Here is a 24,059-nt window from a genome sequence, read left to right on the forward strand (position 1 = left end):
TTGGAATTTCACAACGACATAATTAACCTGACTGAAGCAAAACCTACTTATTGTGTCCAAAACATTTGCAGATCGTTTAACATTTCCCGATTGTTATATTAATAAGTGGCGGACGGTTTAGTATAATTTTCTATATATTTATTTGTATGCCAAATTCTTGTTGGGATTCTTAGTCGGTAATCTTTATCGGTGATTTGTTTTCGCTGTAGGAAACTGTTCAAATTACACTAGACATACTCTCGACTATATGAGGAAATTAGATAGAAGAGAGAAGCATGAAGCACAAATAACTCACGAGACAAAAAATATAATTTTACTCCTTACGATTTAGCTGGACAGTATCGGTTCGGTCAGAGATCATCATGCAAGTGAAGAGAGAGAAGATGTACATGCCAGTCGAGTGTGAGGAAATTAAGATTTGGTCTCAGATTTCTCGCCTCCTTGCTCAGGCTCAGCGGAGGACACGGCAGCCCCAACAGTTGGCACGTCAGCTGGCTCTACGGTGCCACCTCGGATTCCCGTTTCCAGGTGGAGGAGAGAGGAGGAGCGGGCGACTGGGAGGCCAACGGCGGGGAGCCCGGCCCCGGCCCCGGCCCCTCAAGCGCGTCGGCGAGCACCGCCATGGCCGCCTCGCGTGTGCAGCCGCGCTTGCTTGCCCTGGGGCAGATCGAGAGCAGCAGGGGGTGAGAGGGAGACCCAAGACGCAGCTCGCGGAGTGAGGACGAAGAAGTCGGTGGCGGGATGGTGATGCTCGACGCCGAGCTTGGACCCGGCGACGGCGAGCGCAAGAGGAAGGGGGCGGCCGACCGGCGCGGGAAGAGGATGGCCATATTAAGCGACTGCTGCCTGACACTGCCGACGGCGACATCTGCTCTTGCATCCACCACCCGGCCGGTTGATTCACGTACGTACTACGTGCACCTGTCCGACAATATTAACTGTACGTATTTTTTGGGGTCCATTTCAGTACGCGTACGTATTCAAACTTGATCGATCAGATCATGCAGCTCATACGTACGTACGTACGTACGTGCATTCCACTCTGGTGGATCCGTCGGTCAACAATGCACTGGCTGGCGCACGATGACAGATCAAGTGTCAGACACCTCTTAGTCTGTCCATCTCTGAAAGGAAAATGTAAAAAGAATTTGGGTGTCAGTAGCTGTACTAGGAGCACTACAGTAGCGGTACTCCTGCGTAGGGTATACATACGTCATGGGTGTTGTATATATGCGTGTGCAAGTTGAAACTAAAATGTTGTCGAGCCAGCCTGGTACCGTATGTAGGAATTTTATTTTACAGGAGTTTGAAGAAAACGATTCAGTTACAAGTATATGTGGAAGTCCCACGTACCTGTCGCTTGTCAGTAAGTCTGAATGTCTGATGATCCTGTCTGTAATAAAATTTCCTCGTGTATGTGCATATATAGTTTTAACTTGTAGTACTAACACACTGTGTTGTTCTGTGGCATCTTCTCGTTCTACAGAGAACTGGCTTATTGTCTGAATTGACAGGGACAGGAATAGGATAGTTACCGATAAACTCTCGGAAAGTTAGGGCACCTTCAATAGTAAAAGATACATATGAGAATATATTTTTTAAAATTCATATAGATACTATGATTCATATTTTTTTTATACTCACAGGAGAGAGAGGCGCTAGGTGAGACTGTAAAAACAAGAGATATCTCTTGAACATTTTGGGAGCAGGAATGCAGGATTGTTCTCTTGTGACTCTGACTGAAGCTACCACGGCACACGAGGACAAAGATGTCAAAAATAAATCCAAAGCTGAAAGTGTATGTAGTTGGCAGAGAAGAGATAGCCTAGCTGCTGAGTGAGAGAAGCAGCAGTATTACTAGTACATCCTAGGAGGACTCGGAGAGACATGCATCACTTTGCACTGCAAGGGCAAGTGTACTAGTGACTGAACTAGGTGGCTGCCATCTGCAGAGAGAGAGAGAGAGAGAGAGAGAGATTGCAGCGTGCAGGCAGGAGTGGCTCAAGGCTGATTCTTTCTTGCTTGTGTCTGTCTGCATATGATATGTACTTCTCTCTCTCTCTTCTGTGAATGGTTGTGTCTGTCTGTGTGTGCATGCATGCCCTGCAGGTCTCTCCTTCTCAACCACTCTGATGAATGATGATGTTGACCACCGCTGGGGCCCTCCTCCAAATGGCCTCTTTTCATGTGGAGTACTAACCATGCCTTATTGTTTAATTATTTGCTAAAGTCCATTGTTGCTTTCTTGAAGTTGGTGTGGCCAAAGGTCCTACCTGGGTGTCATTATCCGCTAACAAACTGTGCTCTTATCCGGTTCTGCTGCTCTCGGCCGGTCGGCTGCACAGCACAGCACAGCCAGATGCAGAAACTTCCAGCTTCTGCTATTCATCCGGGTTTGAAGGGCCAGGGTTCAGGGCTGTAACCAAATAAAGCACTTCCTTTTGCACCCCAGCTCTTTGTAGGAGCTCCGGGAGCTGCATGACTCCAATCCAATTTCGGAGTAGAGTTGGAGCTCGGCCAAACATAAGCCGGAGCTAGATGGTTTCAACTCCAATTGTGGGGAAAAAAAGACCCGGAGCTTGATCAAACAGAGCTTTTTGATGACTCTGATTCAGGTTATTATGGGAAAACAAAGGTTGAAGCTCGGCAAAATGGTAATCTCTGCGTACGGCCATACATACACTGGAGTGAGTTGATGTGGTGATGCTGGAAACTGGGAGACGCTAGGCTGGCACTGTTAGCAATTTGGCGAGTGGTAACAGCCATGAGAGCCGTGTCTGTGACTCTGTGGACCATCAATTCTGGAGTTGTTTCACATTCTTATTTCTCTTGTCAACAGTTTCTGTGTAACCTTGTCAAACAAGCTGAGTGCAGTTTGTTGGTGTATTCTGACTTTCTAGAAACATTCTTCGCCTACCAATCAGCATCCTTCACAGAGCGTTAGTTTTTTCTATGAAGAAATATTCTGCGCGTTTATGTGCAGGATGCAAGGTAGCTTGTCACCACCAGTGCTGCTCCATTGAAAGCTACCTTCTCTCCCAATGGTCCTTTAAACTGCTATGAAGATATAACAAACATGTTCCTGATTCAGAACATGGGCACTTGATATAAGTATTGAAGCAATCATACAGCCTAGAAAAAAAGAGGACGACTCCTTTTGTAGTTCCAAATCCAAACATGGGCACTTGATATTACTAAAGTAGTGCACGAGACGCCTAGATGCTAATGCCCTTTGGTCTTCTCTTTGCTCCGTGCTCACTAACAAACCCAGGAATATGATACTCTCAGTTGGCAGTTAGCGAAAGCATACTGAATGCAGGCCAACACAGGCACTGTGCAAATTTTCAGACAGTGCATTGCTCTCTAACAAGAACATTCTCACACTAAAGTTGATGGCCTGATGCATTTCTCAATACATGTGATGGAACGAGAAAATGGCTGCTACATTTCATTTCAGCCAGTCCGCCTGCTTATCCTGTTTTGTCATAAATACTAGAGTTCTAGACCACTGGAGACCCCGAATTGAAGTTCGGGGTATTGCAGTCCAACACTTATAACTCTGATACAATGGCGTAGCATCTATTAGCCAAGTCCCAGATTTCGACGATCCTTTCTCCAGTGGACCCCTCTTTTCTTGATCCGAGATGGCATAATAATACAGTCAATAATCCCGTATTCGAGAGCCCCTTCAGCATCGAAGCGCTTCACCCTAGCTAGGTCCTCATGAATCTGCAAACAAGAAAATGCTTGAGATGAAAGGAACGCTTAGGACTGAAACTGCAAAAGACAACCATATCGAATCACAAGTGGAAAGACTAAAAAACATGACCCTCGGGTTGTCAAAAGATCAGAAGATGGTAGAGGACCGAGCGGTAGCTCGGTTGGTCCGCTCCCAGTGGCAGGGATGGCCGGTCATGGGTTCGATCCCTGGGATCGACCCACGAGCCTCACCAAGGGGTTTTTCCCCAGTAGTTAGGGGTACACATGTGTGCGCATTTAGCGAGTATATGTTTGTACCGTGTGCTTAGGGCGCGCACACGTGTGCATGCATTGGGTGTGAGTGGTGTGAGTGGGTTGTGTGCGTCCTGTAATGTACCCCTCTCAAAAAAAAAAAAGATCAGAAGATGGTATGGTAGCATACTGACATTATGACATGGTATTTTGCATCAAATTTTGGACTACAATAACCAGAACAAAGCAAACCGTTGTGCACCACTAATACGTACAGGACACAACAAAAAGCTTGTTTTAGCACACTGAATTCAAAGAAGAGAAAGAGGGTTCAAGCAATCATAAAATTCTTGCCTTTTCAACAGGATGACCTGTGTGCTCTGCAAGCTTGCCATAAAGATAGTTCTTGATACAAATAAGCTCATTTGCCTCATTTTCTATATCATCAGCCTGCAGAGAAATGTACAATAAATCAATAGGATGCACGATGCAGGCATTTCAACATGCTAAACCAATCAGCCTTCTGTTAAGATTACAAACCTGGCCTCGAGCTGCTCCAGCAGGTGACTGAAGTGAAATCCGGCATAGGGGCATACCAGTACGTGAACCCTTGACAATACAGAAGAACAGAGATCTGTATTATACTTGAGCATACTAAGGCCACAGGCTCCAAAAGGAAGTCAATATTAAGTAGTAATACCTTTTCACCAGCTGCGAGAATAAATCCTGCCAAGTCGAATGCAAAGCCCAAGCAGTGGGTACTGATATGACTTTTTAGGCTTAGCATGGTGTCATACAATGCCATACATGGCATAAGCTGCAACATCAGGGATGAGCTCAGATTAGAATGTGCCATGAGTTAGCTCAGGGACCTGGTTTTCATGGATTTTTTTTATTACCCATTTTGAATATTTGAAGCATCAAAACAAAATATTTGTAGTACACCAAATAAGTTATTCAAATTTTATGTTTTTGAGAGAATCTTTTGGACAAGCACCTTCATTTTCAAATTCTTGATGATAGAACTGCTTGCAAGTCACAGAATCATGACCCAAAAACAAAAAAAGGGGTAACAGTAACATGACCAACCCATATAAGCACAAGTATGGGATTCTAAGGTTCTTACATCTCCTCCTGGTCCATTAATGTATAGAATAATCTTTTTTGTATTATCAATGCTGTCAAGATACAACATGCTTGCCAACACTTGGTTGCTGAATTCTTCATCTATATTGTCCCCAATGAAGATAATCCGATCACGATACTGCATATGGACAATTCAAATTGGTTATCCATGCACAGCGAGAAAACAGAACAACATCAGCCCAAGGAAGAATACAGCTAGGTGCTATTAAATATTACCAAAGCATTCCATATGTCAAGCCATTGCCAGGTTCCTTCACCGGGGGTTCTGTAAGGCACTCGTGGAGTACCAATAGGCATCATTGAAATGCAGGCTCCGGTAGCCCTCTTGTTTGACAACCTATCAAGGGTAAATTAGTAGTATGGTCAAATGTGAAATGTGTGCAAGAAACCACATCAGCATCATTCTTTTTTCTTCCACTACCTCAAATGCTAACAAGTCTATGGACTATGGCTTCTTATTGAAACACAAAGATGATGGAGAATTTATTTGATTCGTAACTGCTGGAAGCTCTCATCATAAGTTGTAAACAAACATAAGATCTTTTCAATATACATCTATCAACCTGAGACTTGAAAGGTTGGCCGTGTCTATGGACTATGGCTACTAAATGTGATCAAAAGCATTGCTTCCATACTAATATAGGTACGCGTATTTCCATGCAACCGCAACAGCCAATAATGCACTACAACAAGCATAACCACCACCCAAAATGGAGGCAGCAACGAACTTTGACAATGGCATAGTAATACTAATAGTATCACATCCTTATAATTCCCATAACACGCGCGCGCACCCCTAGCAAAGAAGGATCATGTGCCTATGCATATGGATCGAGTCCGTACGCACCCCAGAGAGATCCTCCGGTTGACGGCGGTGTAGAACCCGGCGCTGACATTCGGGCACGACGATTCGGACGAACCTGCTCAGCATCCTCAACCCGAAAACGAAAATCAGACGCAGAAGACGAAGCCAGTGCAAATTTAACAAGTTTCACCAGTCCTTGCTCACCGAGCTTGGTCTGCGCCCTGAGCCCGACGAAGACCCTGGTGCCCACGCTGCAAGAGAAACGAACAGAGGAGTTGGGGGGGGGGGGGGTCACTCAGTGGTGGTAGGGTTTAGGGAATCGGAGGAACGGGGAGGAGGGCGGGCCTGCTACGGCGCGGGAGTGGAAGCAGGAGGAGTTGGCCGGCGCCATTGGAGCGGGCGGCGGAGTGGTCGGGGAAGAGACTGAGCTTGGGGGAGTGTCTGTGAGAGTGGATGTATAACGAGGGGGAGGAGGCAGGCGTGGCGTGCGCTGAGATTCGCGCCATCGCCGTGGATGCTGGCTCGGCTCATGAAAGCAGGACTCACTTCGTCTCCTGTAAAATTTGCATGTACCAAATGTAATGTATCAAGTTCACAGCGGTCAGTTAAATTTGAACGGAATCTTGAAAGCTTCTGGAGTAATTTGGAGTTGCAAACTCCCCCGGAGAAAGGTGGTGCCCCACTTGTTCCTGAAATATTGCACCCCCCCCCCCCCCCGGCAAAAAAAGAGAATTTGTACTGAATTCTATCATTTCAGCTGTTGAGAAAGTACATAAAAGTATAATGATGATTACATTAGAATTGATCATCACATCCAACGTTGCGACTGTTCTTTTGCCTTTATCCAAAACTGGCTATCTTTAAGTATTCCCCGTTATAAATACTTATGTTTTTTATTTTTCACGATCTTCAACATATAACTTTAACCATTATTTTTATTAAAATATAGTTAAAATATCTACTTAAAAATATAATATTATAAAAGTATTTTTTAAGACAAATCTACGAGTGTGATTTACATATTTTCAAACTAAATATTTAAAAAATTATTGACAGCCAAAATTTTAAAAATTTAACCAAAACTTAATCAAAGCGATAAACATTTATGACTAGAGGATATATGAAGGAGTACAAGTCTACCAACCAGCTCCATGCTTCTATGGTAATTTTGGATGCTGTCTGCCTATGTCCAATACCTGAACTTCTATGCCAAGATTTGGCTTTCTCCTTCTTTGGGTTACTGATAGAGTACATGCAAAAGAACGTATTTAGACAATATATATGAACGTATTTACTAAAATAGACAATATATTATCGTATTTACAATTTTAGCATTCGTATTCGACACATCATTTATCAAAAATAAAATTTCGATACACCGCACGTTGAAAAACCGTAGGCTCGGTCATATTCGGCACACCGTGTGTCGAATATAGCATTTGCCTGTTGTGCGATCACTAATTCAGCACACGACCATATTTGGCACACCGTTTGCCGAATACGGTTAATATTCGGCACACGGTGTGCCGAATATGGGGTTTTCGATGTACGATGTACCAAAAATCTATTTTCGATAAATGATACGCCAAATACAGATGTTAAATTTGTAAATACGACAACATGTTATCTATTTCAGTAAATAGACTCATGTATGTGGTCTAATTATAGATTTTTACCCCTCAGGCTATGCAACAATCCATCAATGAGCAACAAAGAATATGTATTTTACAGTGACATAATTTCATCTCAACACTGTTCTGGCCAGCCCGAGGACACACTCTATAAGCTCGACCTCCTGCTGGTACCGCTTTCCCTTGTCAACACCCTGTTATGGAGATGAGGAATATTTAGTCCTCGGAAAGAGGGGAAATCCTAGCAGTCGAGCACAAATATGTGGCCGTTGCCATCATGGGTACACGTCACTGCTCCTAAAAATTAATGTTACACAGTTCCACCTATGTACTCTCTCTTTTTGTAGTTCTCAAAAAGAGGAGAAGCCTTGCCATTCTTAACGGAGGATCCGATGCGATATGAATTTATCTTTAGGCATAGAGAATGACTGAGCCAAGGTGAGAGTACCTTATCTTGTTCTGTCCTAACAGATGGGGCAACACGCCAAAGTTTAAGATTGATGAAAGCAGCCCTGTTTGCGCTTTTATCCATTTTATTGTCTTTGTCCTCTGTCTCTCCCTCAAACTTTGTTTTCGTGGAAGCAAACCAATTAAGTTCATCAAAAGATTTTTCTTGTTCCAATACCTAACAGATAACATCAGAAAACAAGTCACAACAAAAGGACGTTAAAGCAAAATTATGTGAAAGAAGCCTTGAATCAGAAGTTGAGAGTGGAAAGGTAGACTGTAGACTGCCAGTCACCAGAACACATTCATAGCTAGTCCTGGTAAAGCAAAATATCATGAAACAAGCATGGCACTAGAACAAAATTACCTTCAGGACAAAAGCAACTCCTAGTAGGAAACCATCGTAGGTATGAATGGCACTCTTGGTTTCATGGCCTCGTCTCAATAGTTTATCCTTGTGAAGAAGCCTATGGTCCACCATGTTGGCAATAAGCAATGGAACAATTTGAAAGAAGTCCTTCATTTCTTTAAGCTCATTGCTCTGAACCTTCTACAAGCATCCAAGAAAAGTTAAGCAGTCAGAAAATGATCAATAGGCAAAACACAAAATGCCTTCTCCCATTTCATTTGTGTGGATGTTTGGCAAAACCATATATGATACAGAGCCCAGCCCATGCCCTACCGAACCCTAGCTGAACCAAAACTAAACCCAGCCAGGCCAAACCAGTATTACCAAGCTGAATCTAGCTTGAGAAATATTTAATGGTTGCATAGGCTTATCTTGTGAGCTCCGTTTGTACTCAGCGTTATATACGATGTATAGAGATTTCGTTGATCTGAACATGCAGCAGTATGTCCATGCAAAAACATGAAACTTTTTTGCCTGCAAAAAGTGAGGGCATGTAGACGTTTTTTTTAATATTACTTTTTTTTATGGATATTACAAAAATAATACCGAAAATAAAGAAATTTCAAAAATAATACCTATTCTCCAACGTTTTGACGAAAACAAGGTTTCGCCCTACCGTACGGCGAAAACACTATTTTCGCCAACTGTATGGCGAAAATAGGTGACGTGTCCTCGGCGACAGTTTAGGGGTTCCCGATGGCAGCTTCGTGGTTATTTTCGCCAAACCGTTGGACGAAAACTATTTATTGCCAAACCGTATACGGAAAAATAATTTTCGCCAAACGGTTGAACAAAAACTCCGTGCCCCCGTGACCCCACACCCCTGCATCCGCACCCGTGAAGTCCATCTCATTTCGCTGCCCAGCGCAACGGCGCGAGCAGAGAGCGACCACGCTAGGGAGAAGAGAGAAGAGAGGAGAGAAAGGAGAAAGAAGGGAGGAGAAGGGGAGGAGGAGTAAGAAGAAGAAGAAGAATAAGGTAAATTGTTTTTTCTTTTTAATTTTATTTTTAAATGTATGTTTATTGCTTTATCTGTATGTAGATTTAATTAAGAATTAGAGAAATAATTTTTCCTTTGTAAATGTTGATTTTAGGTACAAATCTTTGTATTATGTTATTTTTAGTATTAGGTTAAGAAAATAAAGTATATGTGAAAATTTTAGATCTCGGTACTCTAGTTAAGATGATGTATATAGGATTATATTATTGGATTGTAATAATATGTGTTTGCACTAAAATATGATATTTATTGGATTGTAATAATATGTGACTTAGGACTAGTAGTTTGCAACAAAAAATAATAAAACAAAGAGAGCATCCAAAAAGCAATGCAGCACAGAAGTATTTATGTTAAAATTTTAAAATTCAATGAAAATTATGTATTCAAAAATTCGCAAAACTCATAATATCAAATGTTATTAATTAATAAGTTCTTGAGAAGCAAATATATTTAATTTGTTGTTTCTAGTAATATGTTTATTTAATAATATTATCCCCGATTTAGATTTAGGACTGTAATATTGATTAGATTTTAGGCAACGAAGACTATAGTACTTCGCATTTTAAGACCAGAAATGGTGGGTCAACATGGCTATTACGTTAGTTAATTTTAAGTTAGCCGTATTGTATGAATGTAATTTATTTTCATTTCTAATTAATAGGGACAATAAGTTGGTAATCTAATTGATATATTTTTTAGTGACAGTTATATTAAACTCTATAAATTTTAGAGTATTCTATGAAAGTGGTCAAATACGTAACGGTCCATCTGGTGTTGATTTGAACAATTTTTCATTTATCATCCTTAAGCACCCAAACCCTGAGGGTACGAGGATGAAAGAGATGAAAATGTGGTTCACCCAATACTTTCAGCTTGACCCTAGATTCATTCTATTACGATGCAATGCATGTGGACTCAGTACGTTACATCCAGTTTTTTGGGAGTTAAAGCCGGTATATTGGACAAACAAGTAGTTGAAATGGTTGGAGTGATGTAGGCGGCGTCGGGTTGAGTTCAATATCCTGGTGCAACCATGTCCAAGAGAAACGGATGATAGTAGTAGTGCATCAACACCAGTTGAAGAAAAGAATACACGCGGGCATGCAGTGTCGACAGAGGAAGTTGAACAAGGGCAGATGATTGAGACAGAGGTTGTTGTGCATAGGCAGACGACAAAGGTTGAGGAGGGTCATGCTGATGCAGGGGAGGAAATTGAAGAAATCATTGTTGAGCTCGAGAACGTGGACCGTAACGCAATTCATGAGGAAGAAACTTTATTGGAATCTATGAATGTAGATGAAGACGATGACTACTCTAATACTGTCATCCCAAAAGAATGAAACTTGTATGACAAAGCGAGGATGCAAGTTATGGAGAACCATGACTCTCATTGGGAATATGGTTCAAGTATGGTTCACCTAAATCATGTGTTTCCTAATCGGTCTGAAATGAAGGATGCAGTGGCACGATGGGCAGTGACACCACACAGAGATGTATTTGTTGCTATCTCAAGCCCAGAAAAGTCAGTGTCAAGTGCAGAACTCCTAGATGCAGCTTTTATGTTCATGCATACAAACCGAAGCATTCGACCCATTGGGTAGTCTCTAGAGTGGTTCAGCACAATTGTATATTGAAAAATATTGGTCGAAAGCACCACAACCTCACTGCTGCACTAGCTGCATATAAATTATTCATTGATATTATTCAAAAGCGGGATATGGAATGCTCGTTCATCCAACGATCAATATTACGACAGTTCAAATATGAGATTATTTATCAAAAGACTTAGCGTGCAAAGCAGAAAGCCTTAGAGAAACTGTGGGGTACATATGAGGCTTCATATTGCAACCTACCCCGCGTGCTTGAAATTCTAAATGTCAGGAACCCTGGCACATACACTGCTTTCAAGAAGACTGAACTTGATAAAAACCAGCCTAGAATTTTTCGACGTGCTTTTTTTTCTTTAGATCAGTGTATTTAGTCCTTCTAGCATTGGTGTCCTTTGCTTTGCGTGGATGATACATTCTTGACTGGGAAGTATAAAGATCAGATTCTCACTGCAATTAGTGTTGATGCAAACAACTAGAAACTTCCTTTGGCATTTGTGTTTGTGGAGGATGAGAGCAGGTTGGGATGGCTCTGGTTGTTAGGCATCTTAAGAGTTTTCGATGCAAATGGTCAAATCCATAACGATCCATATGGTGTCGATTTGAGTAATTGTGCAGGCATGAGGCTCTGGATGGGCCACCCCCAGTACACATGAGGCTCTTGATGGGCTGTCCTCCAGTGCACAGGAGGCTCTGGATGGGCTGACCCCCAGTTAACAGGAGGCCCTAGATGGACCGGGCATGGCTATGATACTCCTCAGCCTTCGCAACCTGTCCATGCAAGAGGCTCTGGTTTTGCCACGCCTATGTGTATTCCTACACCAGGTATGTCACGCCTCTTTATTCCATAATATTTGATTTATTACGCATTTTCCACTAATACTCACTTGTTTCGGCACGATATAAATAAAAATTTGATCTGCATCGATACAACCACCTAGGTTTCCGGGGGTACGCCGCAGTCTAGCGGGAACCCATTCTTTGACTATGTAGGGGCCTCAGAAGTTCTGGCCTCATCACAGTTGTACGGTGCACCTTCGCCCACTCAGACTACGTAACATGAGGCAGAAGGCAGCTATGGTCTCTAGTTGCCCAGACGTGAGCGCCACACGCCTGATTGGTACAGACCTTCGGCCTACGAGCATCCTTGAGAGGAGGTGGAGGCCGACGTTCCAGCATCAACATGTAGGCGAAAGCGTGCCAGAGGCAGGGCCTAGGGAAGGGGTCAAGGTAGGAGTCAGAAGTAGTATGTGTTGCTTTTATGCTTAATAAATGTTATTTGTTCAGCTTTCCATTTTATTAATTCAGACTGTTCGTTTACGAAGTAGTTTAGTTACTATGATGCTACAAACAGGCAATAAATGTTTACGATGACCCTTATATGTGATGTACTTTACTTTCTTCAATAAAATGATCAGGATTTATCATTCTACCAATACTTTTTTTCTAAGCCCAATGATTTCATTGGATCTTCTGTCTTACATGCAGAGACAATAATAACAACTTGTTGAACTTTTGCATAATGAAATGACCACACCAAACAACAGCTTTCACAGAGAATCTCTGTCAAGCATCAATGCCACAAGTTTTTCAGCTTTCAAAAGGAATCATGTGCTCCAGCTCCCAGCCAAGCCCGTACACTCAGTCCATGCACAAGCCCCCATCCATTATAAATAACCCCACCCTCATTCATGGATAGACCACTCCTTCCTCAACTCTCTCTCAACTGCAATGTCTCTCAGCTCCACCAAGCCCACCCAAGAAACATTGAGGGATTTTCATCCCCTAAGGAGTCGAACCACCGATGTGCTTCTATGGTGACCCTTATAGGCTTCACGAGTCCCAGGACATATCTTACACATATAGCATACGCTTCTTCATGTGTGTCAACTACTAGTACGACAAATCTTAACATGAACCGTATGAGTACCCACTGGTATAGCGACATAGATCACTTGTGTGGCACTTTCCATTCGATTTCATGCACTGTATTACTAATCTCCCATCTTGTTTCATTTGTCCAGTCTCCTTCACTTATCAGTGATTTCATGGAATGGCTCGATATAGAGCAAAATGAGCATAAAAAACGGTGGATCGATATGAGCATGCGATGGAGAAGGGAAACGTACGAACGCCAGGAGTACGAGCAACAACAGGAGGAACTACGGCTGAAGCGTCAGGAGGAGGAGTGCATGAGGAAGGTAGCGGCTGAGCGCGCCACGGCTGAAGCACAAGAAGCGAAGAGTGAAACAAAGCGAGAGAGGCACCGTCGTGCTAGGGCGGCGGGCACCGATGCCCTGAAAAAGTGCAAATATCCTAGGTGCACTTAGTAGAGAGCATCTATTGTAACCCAACATATATTCTTTCCCTAAGACATGTTGGGTTTAGCAGTGGCACTCTATTAGGTTACTCTTTACGCGTACTGTGTATGCCAATGTTAGTTGTCGTAAACTCTTTATGGTTAGGGTCTATTCGCGCTACGACGAAAAACCCTATGTCACATATAATATTTATCAGCGTATGTAACCTCTGTATCGGGTTCTATGCTACTTATGTTTTACAACTGCTATTGTAGCCTCCCATATAATATTTATCAGCTACGTCCCATTATCGGACAAGCGATTCTACGATTTATTTTACATCTTTTCATTCCGTATAAGAAATAAGTTCAATCGCAAAATAAAAAAGCGATAAAAGATTTTATCGACAGAAGAAAAAGTTTCGGCCATTCCAACGCAGGAGATATGGTTCACGTTGAGCTCATGGGGAGTTTTCGTTCAACCGTTTGGCGAAAATTATTTTTCCGTGTATGGTTTAGCGATAAATAGTTTTCGTCTAACGGTTTGGCGAAAATAGTGTTTTCGCCGTACAGTAGGGCGAAAATTTGTTTTCGCCAAACCGTTAGACGAATAGGTATTATTTTTAGAATTTCTTCATTTTCGGTATTATTTCTGTAATATCCGTAAAAAAATAATATTAAAAAAATTCCATGTATACCGATTCTGAACTAGTAACCATACTTTAACTGTAGAAAAATACTTTTGCACAAAGCAACACAATGTTCATAGCGGTACTTGTCCTGATTGCTGAAGTGTACAGGTTACAAGATGGTAACTCAGTTTCCCCTTTCATCGTGAAAAAATGGAAAAACTACCTCTAGCATAGTATGAGAATAAGGCAGGTGTGCCAGGTGTGCCATACGAAAATATTGAAACTTGCAACTAATAATACCGCACAAAAGGAAAGTTGCCACTGTATAATGTTCCACAATGCATGAGGCAGTGTATAGCAAGCCAGGCATTGACACTCAGTAGTTGACAGAAATTATAATTTCACTTAGCCTGGTGGGGGGATATTAATAGTAAAAAACAATAAACACTTACTAGTAATTGAAAGACAGTACCCGTGAAATGCAGGTTACCAATAATGAAAATGATTGAATTCTCTCCTCCAATGCTTCCTTGTTTCTTGCCCCCATATCCAACATCTTCCCAATTTCAGCAATATCATCATCCCAACCCATTATTTTGCAACTTGTCGAGTAGCTCGAGTCATAGTTAGATTTTATTGCAAATCTACAAGAATGAGAGAAGTCATACTGTGAACAAAACATGTGATCACAAGTTCATTTGAGGAAGTTTCAGAGAACACACCTTGAGATGCTAATGGAATAGCGGGTACAACCAGCAGCAAGTATTCTCATTAGACCTAGTGTGTTTCCTATTCTAGAAACAACAGCTTGTACTTGTTTGAGGTAATCCAGAGTATGATCTTCAAGCGCATGTTTCCCTAGGGCAGCTGTCAGCTCTCCTTGGATAGCAGGATGTGCATTGGACACCCTGGTGTTCTGGTATAAGCTACACGAGTTAATTGAATATGATAGCTTAAATTGCATATGAAATCACTCGTGTGTGTTCTGAACATGTTGCAGCCCTAAGGTGAATCACTCAATATTCAGGGACAGCAAGCATGTATCACCCTATATATCACAAGTAACACATTATAAATAATATAGAACATCTCAAGAGCAAAATTTACCTCTAATTGTTTAAAATCCTTCAATAAATCAATTTCAGTGTCACTTTGAAGCAATGCATGGAGATTTACAAACATCCTTTCTAAAAACGTCAAAATGGAGTCCAAAGCTGCAGAAGTTTGTTGCAAACTGCACATGGCAGTTGACGATGCAATGTGTTCGACACATAAAACTCTTAAATTTTTCCGGCCTTGACCATCCAGATCGTTCTCAATAAACATCTGCATAAATAAGAAGAAAAAAAAAAGATAAGCTACTGTAAAAGTCTGAACCACAAGCAGGAGGGAGATTTTGCTGGAATGTACAGCCACAAAGTAGGCAAATATATCTTAATCGAGTATGTTGCAAAACAGTGCTGATGAAAAATATGTGAAATCTTGCTTCTCAGAACATGAGGGGGATTTATGAGTTATTATTATTCTAGTCAGAAACGTTAAGACTATTCTTTAGATTCCTCTGACTTGAAAAGAGTTCACATGGAGAATGATTACTAAAATATCCTACTTCCATGGCATAAGTATTAGTACCAACCTGTTTGACAATGCTGTAGGAGTATTTCTCACAAAATGAATCAAGATGTTGGATAGTTTCTCTGATATCAAAACCTTGATCTCGAGCATCCACAGAAAGATGGAAATCTTCCAGTTCAACACCATATTTCAACTCTCCTAGTTGATGCATCTCTGTATATATCTAGAGTATACTCAACAAAACAATCATAAGCAAAGTATTTGACAGACTACTTTATGACTTTCATATCATAAGGAAGAGCATGATACATACCTTTTTATCGTAGTTAGGCATCACAGAGTAAGTATAGAATGCAGAATTTAGATAGTTTTCCACGAGCAATTTAACATCAACAAACTTGAAAGGTAACCGCAAGGGCCTCATTCTTAAGTACCATGAAAGATTACGAACCCCAGTCTGGCCAACAGCGCAAGTATAGTTTGTGTCAGCATTAAAAAACAAACAGCACAATACTCAATTCGTCCAATGTACTTTGTTACCCTTGTTGGGTTCACAACAACTGTTCCTTTCAAATGAGTAGAATGAACATGAAGTCGGAGATCAGTCTCAATATCCCTGCATAATGGAGCAACAACCTCCTGCAAAAAAGAGATTGCCCTAAATTTTGAGGATTTCGTTGTTCTGCTAGTGCACTATTGTTTAATTTTGAACATGGTGCTTTCACAGTGTTAGATTGAAACAGTCTTACTTTGGTTCCTAACCGAAATGTATTTCATAGCTTTCATTAACACAACAGTATGTGTGAGCAGGAAAAAACTCACCTCCCTCAAAGCATTCTCAATTTCTTCCTCATAACTTTGAAGAGTAACTGGCCCCACATTCCCAAGTCCAAGAAGCAATATTCCATCAGAAAATGCATCAATGATGTTCCTGATAACTCAAAAATAATCAATGCAAGGGACAAAGAACATTTGTAGCTGAAAAATCTTTTGATTTTTTTTAAGGCAACCATACTAGCAAACGAACAACTTGAAGAAAAAATGTGAATACCAAATAGAAGAGCCAATCAAAGATTGAACTCTATGCACAAAAATGAGTGAAAATTTAAAATGCAAAATTGATTATGATTTTGTCAACTGCAACACATACAACCGTTCACATCAAAGGCATGTGGTTATAAGAAGATTATGAAATCTTCATGATATCTTAAAACACTTACTGTAGCCAATACAATTTGCAAGCATCTCCATATACCATGGATAACCAAGTCGGAAACATCTCCTTTCTCCAATACAAGAAGCTACAATTTGTTCTTTCGTCGATCAGAGACTGGAAATTTGAAAGAATTTTGAACTTTGATAAAAGCTTCCTCACTCTACCCAACTCAACATCCATGTGACCCTGCGTTGATGCTACACATGTTAGTGTTATGGACATCAAAGAAAATAAATAATCTATTAAGAAAAACAAGCAACAAATAGTTAGAAAATTACATGAGCTGAAGATCCAGGGATAAATTACGCAACTCAAAACATGTTACACCTACTCTAGAAGACTGGATGAAGATCCACTCGTCAGCTCAGACTTCACAATAAAGTATTGAACTAAATCTGGAAGCAATGTAAGCAAAAGCAATATCTCCATATCCTAATTTGGTCAATCTGTGCTAACTCAATTAGTCATCATGCTACCCAACGCATAAAAAACTTCTTGAGACGCAGTTTTACAAATTCACATTCCCTTGATACCTTCAGGCTTTATTGCAAGCTCAGAGTCACAAACAAACCAACTGACCAAGCACTAGGGAACTAGCCTCACATGTTGTTGGTAATTGGAATCTCCAAACATGGTAGGCTACATTTTGTAATGTACCACACAAGTACTAAAACTAATTTTCCATGAGGACCCTTGAGCCAGACTCAGCAAGATAGTAATAATGATTGAATAAATGGCTAACACACCAGACTGTGTAGAATATCCATTGTAATAGAAAGTGTCAGTTGCCTTGGAGAACTTCCACCTCCTTCAAGCAATTGCAAGGATATCAGAACCTGGAGTAATTCAGAGAAAAGCAAAACTAATATTGTCACTATAGAAAGAAAATTATTGAGCCAAACAGATCAATTAAATCATGGTCGTATCTTAAAGAGAGAATGGTTCTCAGATCTGCAACTGACACTTAGCTGCAAGAGAAACCATCCCAATCTAATAATTAGGCTATCTAGCATGCCTACAGTTTTATTGATTCAACAATTACTAGTCACATAAACATCAAATATCAACTCGAGTGTCTAGCCAATCTCTATCTCCATCAGGGATGGCACTGCTACAGGAAACCTTAACCGGTTATCATTTCTTAGCAACTAATACTATTTAACCACCAGCAAAATTTTGGAGTATTCCCTCCTTAGCTGAGGGGTCAGAAGAATGGTAAGAACAAAAGAAATAATAGCAACAAGAAACAGGATAGTCAGAGTGGCAAATATCTCAAGCATGCCTTCAATCAACAAGAAATGTCTACAGTAAAACAAGATATGCCTTCAATGTGAAGAAATAAATAAATATAATTAAAATTAACTGAGTTGATTTCAATGAACATTTAGTTTCTTTTACAAGTTTTAGACAAATCAAGAAAACAGCCAACATATAAATATGATAATTCACATACTTATATAAAAAAAAACTGTTTCCAATATGTTTTACCAATGAAAGTGAATCAAGAAGCTTCGTCTCCATCTCCGCACCACCTAAAGCCAATACCATTCCATGTCAGAACTCAGAAGTATCAACAAAAAACAGTACACAACCAAATCAGTGTATTATGAAATACGAAAAATAGTGTGCTTTGACTTTAGAAGTATCCTCTGTGTTCTGCAAAACATTATTTATTGCTGTCTCCCAAAGCCATTTTCAAAAAAATATATATTACTAAACTAAAAAGGTGCAAAGCCGTATATGATCCATTATGGCATTTGAATCAAAGGGGGGAAGAGTCTTTAGTTGAATATGTGCATACTAATGACAGATTGTTTCAAAACAGCTGATAGTTCTGCACTAGACACTAGTACATCTAGCAAAGAGCATCTTCCAACAGACAGGAGGGCACAAAAACAGGTCGGATTGTGCCTTATGCTCTGTTTCAGTTATATAAAGCCTTGGGGAACAAAACTGTATGTTCCTCTTGGGCAAAAGATATAGAAATGAATAGTCTCACATACCACGTCTCAACAAGCTAAGAAATCCTGTTTTGCTCACATGATCCCCCTTGGCTATTTCAGTTTGCAATTTATTCTGCTTAAAACGGATGAAGTAAAAGAACATCAGGCTCCATGAAAGAAGGAAAACGAAGTACAGTTCAGGCAGTTGGCAAGTGGACCTTCAATGGTACTATGAGCTGTTCAATATCTGATTGAATGATATTGATAATGTGAGGAAGACTGCGTACTATGTTGGGCCCTCTTGTGTTGAACAAGTTTCCTATGGACTAATATATTAGAGTGAGTATTGTGTTAAACAAAACAGGTACTTAAAATTTCACAAAAGAATTGGCAGATTTCTCCTACCTTCAGTGACACAATCATCTGACAAAGAGATTTGGCTTTCTCCCTTCTCAGTGGAACCTTCAAATGAGCAGTAGAGAAATCAGTCAAGATGATTTATCACTTTTTTTTAACTATGATATAAAGAAAAGGGAGAAACATCAAAAGTGTCTGAAAAGTGCTACTAGAACAAATATTGAGCTCAGGTCAGTAAGCCAGTCAACATGAGCACTTACAATAATAAATTTATAAAACCTCACAGAATAAATGGGGGCACCACAAGCCCAAATTGGTATTGTGAGAGCAAATCAAAGAACAACTAAAATTAAATGGATACGGCATAGGGCCCACGTGCAGGTCAACAAAAGACAGTGAAGCATAAAAGTAGCAAAAGGGAAGTTAGTAAGTTTAGGCATACAGTACCTTAAGATGCATATGCATGTCGAGCATGGATAGAACAAGCATATGTATTCTATCTGCGAGCACTACTCCCTGTACTGAAGAGCAAAGAAAAATAAACATGGATACAGAACTGAATCTTATAATGACTACCAACCAACTTCAGATTCAAGTATTCAACAACGAAAAGCTGATGGAAGAAAGAATTCAAATAAACTTAATAAGTTATAATCATCAGGAAGGAGTATCCATTGATTTAAAAGCTAAAAAGCCACCATTTCAACTAGCCAAGGATCTGCGGTGAGAACCTTAGTGAAAATGCACAACAATTTTAGTTCACTCAGCTAAATTGGCAACTTAGTTTGACAACTTTATTAGAGCATTATTAGAGAAGCATAAGCTAGATAATTAGCAGCAAGTCCAAAAAGTTTTCACTTGACATGGCAAGTCTCAGCCAACACAAATTAAGTCAACAAAAACACAAAGAACTTGATCAAAGCAAGAAGCAACTTTCAGAACATGGAATGATAACAATGTTCTTTGGGATTATGCAGTTTAACTTCAAGATATGTTTTAGATGTTCAGCAGTCCAATTGGATTAGCAGGACAATTTTATTAGGAGATAGTCAATTAGCAAGCAGAACGAAAGTTAAAAATGACCTGCAAAATTTGTTTCTGTAGATGCCGGACCCACTCTTCAGTCAACATCTGCGACTGAAACCAACATAAGTCAAAACTCAGCATGTAGTGTAGTCTCCAGAAATCGAAAAAATTATTTACCGATGGATGAACAGCTGACTGGAATGAAACAGACCAACAAGACAGTGAATCATTTATGGCTTGAATATCCCTGCACATACCAAACAAAAATAAAAGTAAAAGTGAGGTGCTCAATGTTGAATTGAACCTAAGACTTAGCAGTGTCAAAGCGACAAGCTCATACAAGTACTCAGACATGTGCAAAATGAAGCAGAGTTAGGTGACACCAACAGACTCATAATCCTTAACTGTTACTTTTTCAATTAAAATAAATATATGTAATTAAACCGGAACTACAAATACAACCTTTAAAACTCCGCAGATAGAGATAATCTGGAAGAAGAATATAATGACGGAGACACACAACGCTGGACAATAGGGATCCTGCTAAGGTGCTAGGCTATACATGTAAAGAGGGCAAATTATGCACACCTTGAATGCACTTCATTTAAGTGCACCAGATAATTATTCTTCATGATTCCGAAAGCTTCGCAAGCTTCCTTAATGGGAGGCAACAAGGATAGTTTTGGAGGGCAATGACACCTCATTAAATCTGAGAGCACGATGCGTTTTCCACCTTCAATATAGACCACTGGAACCAACTGAAACATCTCGCCTAGCAGTTTTATCGATTTCTTGTCAGGAGTTTCATCTAAAAAGAAAAAGGAAATTTTAGAGCATTGTAATCTAAACAAGCTCTGTCACAGCATAATAATTTGTAAAAAGGAAGATGTAGAGAGGCTAATCATAATGGGAGATGCAATTTATAACTAAGACAGTCTCTAACCTAAGATCATTTTTTTTAGTGCTGAAAAGCACCGTGAGAAGTTTGGATAAAAGAAGTTATTAAGCACAATCTATGATTGCAAGAAAAGCAGGATTAGAATAAAAGCATGCAATAACCAAGCATGTTGATCAAGTACCAGTTGCCGATGTGAAGAATAAAAGAAGAGCTAGAAGATGGACAATAGTCTTTCGATCAAATGGGAGTTCTTTTGAAGAGCCTGAAATGGAAATTTAAAACTAAAAGCCAGACAAAACTAATAAAGTAGATGTGATGAAATAAGGTTTAAGTGCATATTGCTCACCAATGCGTAGAAGGATTTCAGAACTGCTCTCAGAGAAGCAAGAATAAAACGCATCTAGAAGTTTCTGATTGGACCTAACAAGGTTTATTGAAGAACACAAAGGTGAATCTACTTGCACCAGTCGCTGCAGAAAAAAAGATGCAGTGAGATGAATAGCAGCTCACTAAAGGAAAATAACGAGGGAAGATGAAAGCTAATGCACCGACACTCACATGGAAGAAGCCACTGTCAAAGAGCTTCTGCAAGTTGTGCACTACTTGATCTAGGAAGTCTACATCATCAACAGACATACCAAATACATCGACCTCTGATTTCACTTTACTCATCATCCTATGAGAAAGGACCAAAAAATGATCAATTTTGTGAACACTTCTGTGTATGTCGATAATGCTGGATAAGGTGGTGTCTAAGATACATGGGTGGATAAAGTATCACATGATGTCAGATTTTTCTCAGTCCAGAAAGAAAATGTTGCTGAGATTTTTGTGTAGCATTATGAAATTGTGTTCATATTTGGTTAGCAAGATCCACAATTTCATCAATAGCTTTTGAGCCACAGCTGAAACATTTAGTTTAAGGAAATATTCATTTATTTTACTCTCTGCTCCAATCTTCCTTTTTCCGATTTTAGTCATTAAGTCACTACTCACTAAACACTGTATCATTACTCTTTTCACGATTTGAATAGAACATAGATGGTCCGCATAAACGAACCTGGTAAACTACCAAAAAAAATTAGTACCTCGAAAACAGAGATAAGTAGCTCCTAACATTGCCATTGTGCCTCAAGATTTCATCCAACAACAGGAACACAGCAAGCCCTTCACCGAGCGATCCAAACACTGTCCTCAAATCAAAACTCTTGAACGAGTTCAGTGGTCGTACATTCTTGTCCCGAACTGAGCAGATTACGTCCAGTTGGCGGAGCAGGTTCCCAAGAAGCACCATCAGCCCATTGGCGATTTCATGTAACTCGAGCAACAATGGCATTGAGTGTGCAAACATCTTCTGTGGCTCCCCTTCCAGAAGTGCCTCACTCGATCCCCCTGCACTGTGCCCAAACAGGAGCAGTTGCCGGTGCAGGTTCTTTGATGCCTAGAAAAGTCAAAAGGAAAACAGATAAGGTAGCAAGCACAACCCCGCAAACTTCTCGGTTTCCGCACACGTTTTACACCTTTTTTATAGTAGAAAGCATAGGTATGTGCTTGGAGGTGTTACACTGTACCAAAAAAGATAACTGCAAACAACAACAGAAGTAGTGACATCTATGGGCAAAAATCCAAAATTAGACAACATACATGAGCATATTTGTCAAAATAGATAACATGTTGTCGTGTTTACAAATTTAACATCCGTATTCGACGCATCATTTACCAAAAATGGATTTTCGGTATACCGTACGCCGAAAAACCTATATTCGGCACACCGTGTGACGAATATCAACCGTATTCGGCACATCATGTTGTCAAAATAGACAACATGATAAATATGAGCTACAGTGCCGTATTCGACACACGGTGTGCCGAATATGGGTTTTGCCTGCCGTGCGGTCTCCGATGGCGTGCAAAGCCCATATTCGGCACACTGTGTGCCGAATACGGCACTGTAGCCCATATTCGGCACACCGTGTGCCGAACACAGTTGATATTCGGCACACGTTGTGCTGAATATGATCGGGCCCGCAATTTTTCGGCGAACAGTGTACCGGAATTCCATTTTCGGTAAATAATGTGCCGAATACGAATGCTAAAATTGTAAATACGATAACATATTATCTATTTCGGTAAATACGCTTATGTATGTTGTCTAATTTTAGATTTTTACCGACATCTATGCCAACTATACTAACAAGACTAACAAGGTTTCACGTCAATTCAGGACCAGCATTGCTCACTAAGCACATGCTAATTCAATTAGCATGCTCAAATTTTCAGATGTTTCCCAGTTAAACCGCTAAACCTCAACTTACTATAAACTTGCAAATGAAAAACCAAAAGTCAACATCGAACCTACATTTCACCTACTACAGTTGGAAATGAAGGAGTGGGTTTCAGCAATGTGATCCAATTCCACCTCAAAACCAAGTAACCGCGCATGACGCATCGCAATCGCAATTCGAAACGAATGAATGGGTTTCAGAGAAGGATACCGCATCGGAGAGGCGGAATATCTCGATGCAGGAGTGGGATAGCACGGCGACGAACTTGGAGACCGCGACGTTGTCGTCGGCCGCCGCGGCGGCCAGGAGGAGGGACGCGGAACCCGCCCCTGCGGCGTCGGCGGGGGCGACCCGGAGTCTTACGGAATCGGAGGACACGGAATTGGAGGGGGATCCAGAGCCGGCGCCGAGATCGGAGAGCGCAGCGCGGGAGCGGAAGCGCCACTCGTCGACGTGCCGCCGCAGTTTCTCCTGCTGCTCGAGTAGGACTGCACGGGAGAAGAGGCACGTCTTTTAGGGGAGCCGAGCTAGGGCGGATATGGAGAGAGGTAGGAAGCATCGGGATGCTTACGTGACGCCATGGCCGGCGGCGAGCGGTGGCCGTCGGGCAGATGCTGGGAAGGGAGGGACGGAGTGGGGTGATTTTACACCGGAGCCCTCGTCTGCGTCCATTTGTTCAAGCAGATCCTTTTTTTTGTTTTTTCCGGGTTGATCCCCAGATCGCGAGAATTTGCAAATCTACCCTTGGTCTTCTTTGCGAGTGACGTCATGCATGCGCAGTTTCGAACGAAGCACATACAATTTTTATCTTCTAAAAAAACATAGAATTTTG

At 40.9% G+C, this 24,059-nt stretch overlaps 2 protein-coding genes across 6 annotated transcripts; both read right to left on the minus strand.

Moving 5' to 3' along the window:
• Positions 1 to 3,004: 3,004 nt before the first annotated feature.
• Positions 3,005 to 6,408, minus strand: LOC133930284 (ATP-dependent Clp protease proteolytic subunit-related protein 2, chloroplastic-like). Its single transcript, XM_062376922.1, has 9 exons — positions 6,255 to 6,408; positions 6,107 to 6,196; positions 5,945 to 6,017; positions 5,314 to 5,434; positions 5,078 to 5,215; positions 4,652 to 4,768; positions 4,492 to 4,560; positions 4,306 to 4,401; positions 3,005 to 3,729 (listed from the first exon to the last, which is right to left on the minus strand). The coding sequence occupies exons 1-9, from the start codon at positions 6,406 to 6,408 to the stop codon at positions 3,583 to 3,585; spliced, it is 1,005 nt and encodes a 334-aa protein (XP_062232906.1). The 3' UTR covers positions 3,005 to 3,582.
• Positions 6,409 to 7,505: 1,097 nt separating this feature from the next.
• LOC133930903 (uncharacterized) lies at positions 7,506 to 23,930 on the minus strand. Of its 5 annotated transcripts, none has more exons than XM_062377675.1 (26): positions 23,799 to 23,930; positions 23,438 to 23,715; positions 22,031 to 22,383; positions 21,501 to 21,618; positions 21,289 to 21,412; positions 21,124 to 21,204; positions 20,633 to 20,852; positions 20,222 to 20,291; positions 20,102 to 20,149; positions 19,466 to 19,534; positions 19,067 to 19,123; positions 18,880 to 18,987; positions 18,722 to 18,794; positions 18,207 to 18,250; positions 17,465 to 17,554; positions 16,723 to 16,904; positions 16,325 to 16,433; positions 16,043 to 16,141; positions 15,816 to 15,959; positions 15,564 to 15,725; positions 15,035 to 15,253; positions 14,650 to 14,843; positions 14,400 to 14,571; positions 8,348 to 8,530; positions 7,982 to 8,158; positions 7,506 to 7,727 (listed from the first exon to the last, which is right to left on the minus strand). In XM_062377675.1, exons 1-26 carry the CDS (start codon positions 23,806 to 23,808, stop codon positions 7,644 to 7,646), a joined length of 3,468 nt encoding a protein of 1,155 aa, XP_062233659.1. In that variant the 5' UTR covers positions 23,809 to 23,930; the 3' UTR covers positions 7,506 to 7,643. The 5 variants fall into 5 exon arrangements, with proteins under 5 accessions (XP_062233659.1, XP_062233658.1, XP_062233657.1 ...); XM_062377674.1 differs by having other exon boundaries at positions 8,348 to 8,527; positions 20,102 to 20,155; XM_062377673.1 differs by having other exon boundaries at positions 20,102 to 20,155.
• Positions 23,931 to 24,059: the final 129 nt, after the last annotated feature.

This window comes from Phragmites australis, chromosome 10 (assembly GCF_958298935.1).
Source record: "Phragmites australis chromosome 10, lpPhrAust1.1, whole genome shotgun sequence".
Lineage (NCBI taxonomy): Eukaryota > Viridiplantae > Streptophyta > Magnoliopsida > Poales > Poaceae > Phragmites > Phragmites australis.